Genomic DNA, 12130 nt, shown 5'->3' with positions numbered 1-12130 from the left:
TTATGGTGTATTATTCACACTAATAATGTCTTATTAACGGTTAACCCATATCGACGGATATAATCCGTCGTTATCATATTAAAAAAGTTGGATTCGGATTTAGTATAGCGACGAATCCTTTAAAAAATGTGTTGCTAAAATCTATCATTAATTAGCGATATATGAAATTTTTTGTCGTTAATTAGCGATATTATGGTTGGATATTATTTGTCATTAATTCCGTCGTTAAATTTAATATCTGCCACTAATCAATAAAATTCTGTCGCTAATGTGAAAGATTCTACTTGTGGTTGTTATTATTAGAATGAAATGTAAAATACTACCGGTCATAATTATTATTATTATTTTAGTCACCAAAAAAATTCAATGTCCAATATATAATTTAAAAATAAAATTAAAAAATTTAAATGCTAAATTAGGAGGTAAACCAGTATGAAGAAAACAATTATCATAAAATAGATATTATTAATTTTGAAGTATTTAAACATTTAAAAAAGAATGTTATCATCATTTTGTAAGATTAATAATTAAATTAGTTTTTAAAAGATAAGATATTTTTTAAATTCGTCTCTAAAATATTTTTTTAATTAAATTAGTCCATCAAAACTTAAAATTTAATCATATTTGTCCTCGAGTCATTCTATTAAATTTTTTTTAAAGATTGATGCTGTAAAACGTTAATCGGCAATATATATAATACTTGACATGTCTAATTAGACATTAACTAAATATGTTTATGAAAATTTATTAATTTAGTTATTTTTCAAATTACAAAATTCATATTTCAAATATGACCTAGCAACTAAATTGATAAATTTTCATAAATATATTTGATCAATGTTCAATTGAACATATTAAGTATTATGTATGCCATGAGTTAACATTTCATATTATCAATCGTTGACAGAAATTGTAAGTAGAATAATTGAAAGATAAATATGTTTAATTCATAATTTTTAAAAGATCAATCTAATTGATATATAAATTTTTTTAGGAACAAATTTAAAGATCGCCTCATTTTATAAAGACTAATTTGATAATTAACCATAGTTACTTACTTACATACACGTGGCCTCGCTGATAGTTAAATTGCTGCAGATAATTTCTTTTAACTTTAATGTGAAATATGGATTTAGTTTTGTTTCAAAGTTAAAAAATATATGTAAGGAAATTTTAATTTATTGGCGAGAATATTATGTTACAACTTATAACATATAATACTTGGGTATATTATTAAAAAAACTGTTTGTTCAGCGTTCTAAATGGTTGGGATTGCTTTTAATATTCATAACAATAAATTAAAATACGTATTCTTGGGAGTAGTTTTTTAATGTTCAAAATAACCTCAATATCAATAAAAAGATGAGTTCTTTTGTCAATAAACATATATAATAATTGAACAACATAATAATAAATTTACATCTTAAAATTTTTATTTTAAGTAATATTACATAATTAATAAAATTTATTATTTTTAGTCAATACTTAACAAATTCTAAACATATTAAATTTTAAATACCTTAAAGATGATCGAAAAATCCAAATTGAAACTATAGGGATCTTTTATTCCAAATTAAAAAGTGGTTGATAATAAAATATAATTTATTGATTTGAATTTATAATTTTTTTTAAAATAAGAATTGAAATCATTATTTAAGTTTAATATTTAAGTTTTGGTCAATAGTAGTTAATATAAAATGAAAACAATTTCAACCAACTTGCATGACACGTAAACAATAATTTAATTAAAACAAGTAGAAGTAATAAAATATTTAATAAAGATATTAGTTACACATTGTTCACTTTAAATTACGTTGACAAAAACTTAAAATAATAATAATGCCAAAACTATAAAGAATATTAATAAGACTACATGTGGTTGTATTTTATGAGAGTATTATTCGTCACAATTTTTCTTATGAGAGTAAGCGAAGGAAATATATTTTTTATATTGTGCAAACCATTTTAAATTTCATATCAACTGTAATTCGCTAAACCTAAGTTGCTAGATAAAACTAAATCGTGATACTTCTGATGGAGGACAATTTTTACCAGTTTATTTTCTCATATTTCTTACGTCACTATTAATTAGTTCGATATATTTTGATACCATACTAGATATTGATAAAACCTGGATTTCAAAATCACGGAATAGTGTCGAATATAGGCAAGGACTGAACAATTTTTTAGACTTTGCGTTTGCGAATGCATCCTTCGATGGCATGATAAAGTGTCCATGTCCTAAATGCGGGTTTCAACTTATGCAAACAAGAGAGGATTTGCATACGACCATCTGTTGTTACGACCATTTCTCCTGGATATACTATTTGGCTGCGTCATGGTGAGAAGTCGGTTGAAGAGAGACCTGGATTGGGACGAGTAGATGAAAATCTGATATCCCAAGTGAATCAAATGCACCAAATGGTGAACGAGGCATTCAATTTCACGATGCAACATGGGAGTGAGGACATCACAACAATCGAACATGCAGAAGATGATGAAAGTGTGTTACCATACTTATATGAAGGTCCAAGTCGCGCGGCGCGGGATTTTAACAATCTACTTTCAGATGGAGAGCAGGAGTTATATCTCGGATGCTCAAAGTACTCCAAATTATCATTCTTAGTGAAGTTGTATCATATCAAGTGTATGTGCGGTGTGAGTGAGAAGACAATGTCCATGATTCTTGACTTACTGCGGGACGCATTCGAACAAGCAAAACTTCCTAAGACAGTGTACGAAGCCAGGAAGACAATAAGAAAGTTGGGGATTCAATACACCAAGATAGATGCTTGTCCAAATGATTGTATGCTGTACCGAGGTGATGATGAGAACTTGACTAGGTACAAGAAATGTGGGTGTTCAAGATGGAAGCAGAAGACTAAAAAGGGCTCTATTGTTAGGCTCAATGTACTAGTGAAGAGAAATGGAAAACCTATAGCAGCCAAGACTCTTCGTTACTTTCCCCTCATACCACGACTGCAACGGTTATTCATGAGCAGGAAGACTTCAAGTGATATGTTATGGCATAAACAGGCGTCTAATAACGACGGTTTCCTTAGGCATCCAAGGGACGCTGAAACATGGAAGAAGTTTGATGCAAAGTATACTAATTTTTCGACGGAACCGCGCAATATTTGCCTAGCCTTGGTGAGCGATGGATTTAATCCCTTTGGGAATATGAGCACAAAATATTCCATCTGGCCTGTGATTCTTATTCCGTATAATCTTCCACCTTGGCTTTGCATGAAGCAGATATCCTTCATTCCATCGACGCTTATTCCTGAGCCGAAAATGCCAGGTAATGACATAGATGTTTATCTTCAACCCTTGATAGATGAGTTGAAGCAATTATGGGATGGCGTCGAAACGTATGATGCCAAAGAGGAAAACACTTTTAAGATGTGTGCGGCACTGATGTGGACTATCAGTGACTTTACGGGACTAGGAAACCTATCTGGCTGGAATACGCATAGCGGGTTAGCTTGTCCTACGTGTAACTTGGATGCTAAGCCACAGCGGCTGAAAGACAGTCAGAAATGGTGCTTCATGGGCCATCGACACTTTTTGAATCAGGGACACAAATACAGACTATACCGGAATAGATTTGATGGGCAGGTCGAAGGTAGAGATCCACCAAAAAAGTTATCCAGAACAGATGTATTGAGGCAACAATCTAATGTACATGTTTCATTTGGGAAGATATCAACTGCGACATCCAAAAAAAGACGCAATACTCAGGATGTGGATGAAGATGACTCGCATTGGAAGAAGAAGAGTGTTTTCTTTGACCTCCCGTACTAGGAGGATCAGATGTTGCGTCATAACCTTGATGTGATGCATATAGAAAAAAACGTGTGTGACAATGTGGTCTTCACTATCTTAAACGATAGCAGTAAATCAAAAGACAATCTTAAAGCTCGCAGAGATTTACAATGCATGGGCATAAGGCCTGAATTATGGCCAGGGAAAGGTGATAAATATCCTTCTGCAATGTTTGCGATGTCAAATTCACAGAGGGATGTATTCCTGAAGACTTTGTAGAATGTAGTCTTTCTAGATGGTTACTCTAGCAATGTTGCTCGTTGTGTTGATTTGCGACAGCACAAGTTATCTGGATTGAAAAGTCATGACTGCCATATTCTGATGGAACAATTACTCCCAATTTTGGTGAAGAATGCACTACCGAGTCCGGTGTCCAATATGATTGCAAATTTGTCATAATTTTTTCGAGAACTTTGTGGGAAAGCCATAAACCCTATGCAGCTTGTTGAGCTTCAGAATCATGTTGTGCAAACCCTGTGTCATATGGAAATGATTTTCCCTCCATCATTCTTCACCGTCATGGTTCACCTCACGGTGCATCTCGTTGATGAGGTTACTCTTGGTGGACCAGTACATTATAGGTGGATGTATCCAATAGAAAGGTTAGCTTGCTGATAAACCCCTTTAGTACACTCAGTTGAATTAATTGTGTATATACTGAGCGTTTTATTGTATCTATATAAAAGGTAGGACGTCTAAAGCAATATGTTCGTAATAGGGCACAACCCGAAGGCTCAATTGCAGAAGGCTATTTATTTGAGGAAATCCTGACTTTCTGTTCTAGATATTTGGATAATATTGAGACTAGAATCAACCGACCAGGGTGAGTTGATGATGAGCCCGTTGATGTTCTTCATACTTCAGGGGAAAGTATGTTTCCAGGTATTGGAAAGGCATTAGGGGCTGTTTCGCATTTCGAACTCACTCCAATGGAAAAACATCAAGCTCATCGTCATGTGCTAGTCAACTGCGATGCCGTGGTTCCGTTCGTTGAGTAAGTATACACATGTATTTCTAAAACACCAATATAACTCTTTTCTCACAGTGACTAGTTGGACTAATTTTCTTTTCTCCCATAAAGTACATTTAGGGAAAAGACAAAGCGAAGCTTGCGTCATCAGACAAGGTCGCAAGCTAAGATAGATAGTGTCGTCCATGTAGAATTTCCTCAGTGGTTCAAGCATGAGGTTGACAGAATTCTAACCTGAATATTGTGTTTTTAGCCTGGAATTAGTACTATATGAAAACCGATTTTAATCTAAAGCATGAATGTTATGTGGTTCCAGGTTTCTATGGAAAGTACGCTTCATTCGAAAGACTTAAAGTTGCTTGCGTGAGGTCCCATGATTCAGGCAAGACGTTTTGGGGCGTACAATGTTAACGGGTACAAGTTTAGAACTATCACAAATGAAAACGGGATGAAAACACAAAATAGTGGAGTATATGTATCATCTAATACAAGAAGTTATGCAAGCATGCGTGACAATAGAGTAGCTGTTGGTGGTATTCCATATTACGAAAAAATTGTAGACATAATTGAATTGAATTATAGTTGTTCCTTCACAATGGTATTGTTCAAATGTGTTTAGGCTGATACCACTACCAGTAGAGGCATCAAACAAGACCATTTGGGACTTACCAGCGTTAATTTCTCTCATACGATACACACTGGTAATTGAGAAGAAGATGAACTGTATATATTGGCATCGGAAGCTCAGCTTGTATACTATGTGGATGACGAAGTAGCTAAGGAATGGAGTGTTGTGGTTCATGTGAAACCAAGGGATTTGTATGACATGGGAGAAGAGAATGAAGAAATTGAAGTTGGTTTTTCTCCACAGCCAGGGTTGAACATGTCAGCGAAAGGGGACATTGGAGATTTACTGTTGACAATGGAGGAAGATATAGAAGACCTCATAGAAAATGCTTCAGAGAATTTTGATGATGTCGCGTAATGCTTATATGAAGCCTTTTAATATAATTTAAAAATGATCTTTCTGTCATTCTCTAAGTTAAATAAACTCAATGTTGTACGTTGTTTTCTTTGGTTACTTTATACTTGTATAGTTTTTATTTGCAGTTAAATATTTATGTTATTGTGAATTTTCATGAGTAAAAGTAGATTTTTCGTTTCTTTCAATGATTTTAATACGGAGAAGTTATTTTACGTTAAATCTTTATTCCTTCTACAATTGTTGTTTTTCTTAGGGTTGAATTTTTATAATCTTGCTATCTATTACGCAATATAATTTCACTAGTGTTACGTTTTGAAAACAATAGTGAACATAACATGACGGTGGAACAGGATCAATGAAAACTGAGGACTTTTCGCCATCCTCTGCAGGCACAACAATTGCTACAGAGTTTCTGTTTAAGAAATTTGCCCAAACTACTAACAAGGGTGATGGTAATTGTCAAACATTTGAGTTTATTTTTAAAATTGTCTTACCATGTTGTAGTTTATTTTTTTTCTAAGTCAGTATTTAATGACTCCGGAGTTCTCAGTTTCTTCTACGTATACTCAATATGTTATGTGTATGTTGATATTTTCAGTCTTACCTGAATATTTCAGAGAAATAGTTTCTGACAGTCTAGATGGAGAAGAGTCTGATTCAGAAGACGATTTAGATGATATCTCCTCTGTCACAGTCAACAGATCCATGCAGTTTGATCTGAATAAGGTTTCGGAAGAAGACAATGAAACTTTAGAAGACCAACAAGATAAACAAGATGATATACATATTAAAAAAATGTGCTTTGATCTGAATAAAATGCCATGGTATGGAGATGTAATATCAGATCCTCTAAAACGTGAAGCCCATAGATTCATAACAGAGTATTTTTCGCCAGGTCAATACGATGTTGGAGAGAAAGTTTGATCTTTTATTATAACAGTTACGCTGATTTCCTTAGTTTAATGATTTGGGTCGCCGTTGTACATGTTTATCTACTTTTAGAGTTTCTTGATTTAGGTTTAGTAAGGCATAACTTTAAAAAGGAGTAACTTTGATTTATGCTCTCTAGAACTTTATTTTAACTTTATAAATTCAGATTATGATTTTATTTTCTTCTTTTACATCCATGTTTGAAAGCAAATTTAAATGCCAATAACGTAATCAAGAAAATCTTATTGATAAATTTGTTCACATGAGTTAACATATATAGCTTATTTAACTTGTGAATTTTTTTTACGTAAAACAAATGTAAAAAAAGTGTTACGAGTTAAAATAACAATGATTCAAACATATGTAGCTTAAGATAATAGTCTTTACTTAACTAGATTATACCCATATGGTTTATTACTAAAGAAAACATTGCAATATGTAGTAATATGCATTTTGCGGCGGTTTAAACGAAACCGCCGCAAAATGTAAAACAATAACTCACCCGGCGATTTATATAGCGGCGGTTTTCAAAAATACGCCGTTAAATGTATACATGATTGAAATACAGCGGCGGTTCGAGAAAATTCGCCGCTAAATGCCGACCTGATTGCTGCACCATTCCCGAACCGCCGCAAAATTTCCGCTGCTATCTGCCAAATTTGTTGTAGTATCTCTTTAATTCTCAATATAAAAAATCACCTTTTAGCCTAAGAATAAAATTTTATATTTTAAGTAATAAATTTTTTTTGAAAACAAGTTATTCTTTGAAATTAAATTTAAAACTTCATCAAACAAATATAAATATAATATAGTATATATAATTTCCATATCGGCAAAGACAACAATGAATGCATAGAAGGCTTAATTTGTTTAACACATATGTGTGCATATTTCAGATTACTTTTACAAAAGCTTCACTTTCCCCTCTAAAAAGTCAAAATCATTTTGTCATGCTAAGCCACGAGTAAATTAAATAAAATTGCATAATGAATAATAATTGAATATCCTTATTCTGGAAAGTGAATAAATAAAAGCAGGTAGCAGTTTAGACACACACACATACAATTATTATCATGATGACTATTTTGGCAACGATGAACGCTAAGATCCAAATTAAAATGCTTCCAATATACATAGAGACCACAATTGATTCATCAATGCTTTTGTACGGATTTGAGTTGTTGCATTGCTAAACATAAACAAGGGTGCATGAAAACAATGATAAGAGCCAAGCATATATATATCAAACACCATTAATTCTGCATTGCTGGGTGCTGCACACATATATATGTGCGGGTCCAAATTTAATTGTCACCATTATTTTCAGCGTGATTCCAGATTATTGTGATGTCAGATAGACACTAAGATTATTACATGTGTATGTCACTATATATTAAAAACTTTAGGATAATTGAATTTTGTAAAATAAAAGAAAGAAAGAAGATTTGAGTTAACTAGCTACTCCTCGTAATGTTTTAAATTTTAATTAAACTTATTACAAATTCACATAATTCGAATTTATAATCTTTTCCCATTTTTCCAAATAGATTTGCCAACTATTATCCTAAATATATATAATATATGTTATGTTTAATTATTCTGTTAGTTTCTTTAGTTTTATCAAATTTACAATTAGATTTTTATATATATTTTTTAATTGAATTCTTAAATTACTTTTAATTTTATAATTATGTCATTTTTAGTATAATAAATGTTAGAGTTATTAATTAAATATTTTTTTACAAATTAAAATATAAATTTAATAAAATTATAAAAACTTACAAAATAATTAAATTTTTTTGTTATTGTTTCCTCAATCTTAGATGAAGTTCAAATAAACTTTAAAATTGTTAGCCTGAAGAATGCAATTGAGATTGATCAACGTATATATATATATATATATATATATACTACTGAAACAAATTTAAGTTAGTTAAATGATCAATTTATTATTTATTTCTTTAATTAAGTATCAAAAATTTAAATATCGTTTGATGTATATAATAATCTATTGATTGACAATAAATTTTTAAATAAAGTTTATATATATTTACAGTAAATTACTCTTATTGATCTGTTAAATTAAAGAAATCCAAAATAATAATAATAATAATAATAATAATAATAATAATAATAATAATAATAATAATAATATACAACTTGTTACTTGTCAAACAACTCAACAATAATGGATTTTGGATATATAATATAATAATGAATATTTGGGATTGTTAGTGCTTAAAATAAAATGATCCGATCCAAAGTTATGTAGGGCTCCGGCAAGAAGAATCATATGGGACTGGTGTTTTGGTTTGTAATAGTTAGAAGTTTTCTATATATTCATCATTGGTGTATAAATATCTTATCATGCATTATTTGAAAACTCAACTCATACATAGTGTCCATAATCGGATCGGACACAAGGCAAAATGATATTCAAGACCTTCCAATACAAGAAATGAATCCTCTCCAATTTTTTCAACACTTAAAAAAATGCAGTGTGATCTCTCACCATTAACTTTATAAGTGAGGCCAAAATTAAATATGAGAGAGAATAATAAAAGATGAGAGATCACAATCGATATCATCCATTTTTTTTTACTAGAGAAGATCCACTCCCCCAACACATCCACTACACCACCATGGATTATATACACTGCGTTCAGCCCCTAGTTTTTTAAGGGTTTTATTTATTTAAATAATTAAAATGATGATGAATATAAACTACTCTTATTTAATAAAAAAACAATAATTTAAAGTAATTTTATTTAATTTAATATTTATAATTTTGTATATCTAATGTTTATAATTATATGTTTATTATATTTAAAATTATTTATTTATTTCATTAATAATTATAAAATACAAAATAAAAAAATTGAATTATTTTAAACTATTTTTTATTATCTCAAACTTTTTTTTTATAAATTATAGCACTCCAAGTTGCCTTTTTCTTTCATTCGTTCATCAATTTTTTTTTTTTAAATATGATGGGCATGGTACATGCTTGCCACATTGAAGAATCATCATCACAATGCAAAATTGCAAAACCAGTTAGTTAAAATTGTCGCCGCCAAAGTAGCACGTTGAAAAGGAAAATGTTAAAGAGATAAATGTTTTTAGTGTAAAAAATAAAGAGATAGCTAATGTTCATTAAAATGCAAGGCAAATAAATATGTGTAAGAGAAAATGTTGGTCCCTAATATTTGTGTGTATGGAAATTAAACTTCTCTAAGAAAATGGAAGACAATACCATGTTGCAAAATAATTATTATGACATTCTTAACTTTTTTCTTCCAACTCATTTTCCTTTTTAGAAACTTATTTCTAAACAGAATTTATAACTAACAAAATACCTTCATATAAATTAATAAATTAGTATTAAAGTATAACTGTATAAGTAATTAGTATCTTGGATGAGTTATAAAACGTGGGCTTTTGATTTTGGGTTGGAAAAATAGTGAACATATATGGGCCTTTTGAACCTTCCCTAAAGGTATACATACACATAACAAAATGCAGGGAAGTAACGGGTTGGACCTTTTTGTTCGAATAGTTGGTTGTTCTTGGAATATCGTTTTCTTTTTTCTCAAGATGAGGCCCAATAGTACACGAGTCACCCCACAAATCCCAAACTACCAAAAACATATTTGGACAGAATCACAGAAGTTTATGAACGTTGTTCAATGAAAAAAAAAGGGAGAAGTTGATGAATGTTTGACCAAAAACTATTAGAAAGTGAATTTAGTCTAAGTGAGTTTAGTAGACTGTATCATTTATCATTTTTACAAGAAGAAAAATAAAGACGCTTTTTGCCTGCCGCATTTTTAATAAGAGACTTGTTACACATACAAATTTTTTTTGCATATAAGTCTATACAAATTAGTTTAAGTCCAACAAAAACAACTTTTAATTTAGAGAGCGTGTAAAACACGTGCTTCCTCAACTTTGAATAACATAAAATGAGAAACGGTTCTTCTTCAACGTTTGTATTCCACGTTCTTCCTCCTCCTCCTTCTCCTTCTTCTTCTTCTTCTTCTTTGCATTCCTCCTTCTTCTTCCTCGTGTGTTTTATCCTCATCGTGGTTCTTTTATTATTGTTATTGTTGCTGCATTTTTTTCCTCCTCTTCTTTCTATTGATTTTGTAACATCATATATTTTTTTCTTTTTTGTTTATTTTTTCTCCTAAAAAGAATGATAAGAAAACGAAATAAGAAGATGAGGAAGAAGAAGTAGTAGAAGATGAGGAGGAGGAAGAAAAAGAGTTTTGAATTATGCAGAACTTATCAGAATAAAAATACACCCAAATATCTTCGTGTTACACGCAAATCTCTAATGCTACATTTTTTTCTTCTAAATTGAACCACACCTTAACCACTTGATTGGATTCAAAACAATAATCAATTTCGTTCTGATTCAATTGACAATCTAAACTTGAATTATTCATTATCTTCAACAACAAGATAACTGATGATAGAGGAGAAAGAGAAAAAGAAAGAATGAGAAGAAATTTCAATAAAAAAAAGGAAGAATAGGAGGAGGAGGAGGAAGAGAAGGTGTTGATGACGACGATAACGAAAAAAAATAATGAAAAAGAAGAAGAAAAACGTGTAGTAATGATACGAAGTGCGTGAATATAAATGGCTTGTTAAGATTGTACGAGGAGAATAATTCTTTTAAAACATAGGTAATCTTTTTGTTCAAAAATAAACTAGAGAAAAATTTAAGATATTTTAAAAAATATCAATATTTAAATAGTTTTATTTCTTGATCTTAATTATATATATTTGATCTATAATTAACGGAATATCAGTATCTATAAAACACTTGAAAATTTTCAATAGTATATTGCGTGACACTATTTGTCATGATTATTATATTAACATCTCATGAGAGCATTATATATTATACTAATCATAAGTTCTGTTATGACACTTATTTTATTTATTTTGGGGGCAAAAGGGAAGTAAAGGAGAGAAAGAACATCCACGCCATATTAATGATATTATGGCGAAGGATAATGAAACAAAAATGACAATATATTTGATCCACACAGAAAACTAGAGGACAATGAATAAAGCTAAATTGAAAATGTTGCAATGGGTATGGTAGGACCACTGCATCTGCGGGAATGCCCAGCAGAGATTGTTACCAAAATGGATAAGGTCTGTTAGCCGAGTTAGATCTTGCCCCCACAATCATCAACTACGATTCTTTCTTTATTTTTTTCCAAACATCCATAATTTACGATAGAAACTTAACTACCGTTGTTTTTATATGAAATTAATACTTCAAAATTGTTAAATAATTTAATATGAGAACCCAACCACAATGTATGGCAGGCATGCATGATTGCCACCATGCAAATAAATGCAGAAAATGGCGAACAACAACCACAACCACTTTAAGATCGATGAGA

The 12130-nt window shown here is 30.8% G+C and overlaps 1 protein-coding gene across 1 annotated transcript; it reads left to right on the top strand.

Annotated features, from left to right (window-relative positions):
* Window positions 1–2421: 2421 nt before the first annotated feature.
* LOC112763917 (uncharacterized) lies at window positions 2422–4224 on the top strand. Its single transcript, XM_025809460.2, has 3 exons — window positions 2422–3797; window positions 3897–4023; window positions 4105–4224. Exons 1-3 carry the CDS (start codon window positions 2422–2424, stop codon window positions 4222–4224), a joined length of 1623 nt encoding a protein of 540 aa, XP_025665245.2.
* The last annotated feature ends 7906 nt before the right edge of the window (window positions 4225–12130 follow it).

This window comes from Arachis hypogaea, chromosome 17, assembly GCF_003086295.3.
Source record: "Arachis hypogaea cultivar Tifrunner chromosome 17, arahy.Tifrunner.gnm2.J5K5, whole genome shotgun sequence".
Taxonomy (NCBI): Eukaryota; Viridiplantae; Streptophyta; class Magnoliopsida; order Fabales; family Fabaceae; genus Arachis; species Arachis hypogaea.
The sequence above is the reverse complement of the archived record's forward strand: the minus strand, read 5'-3'. Positions and strand labels throughout refer to the sequence as shown.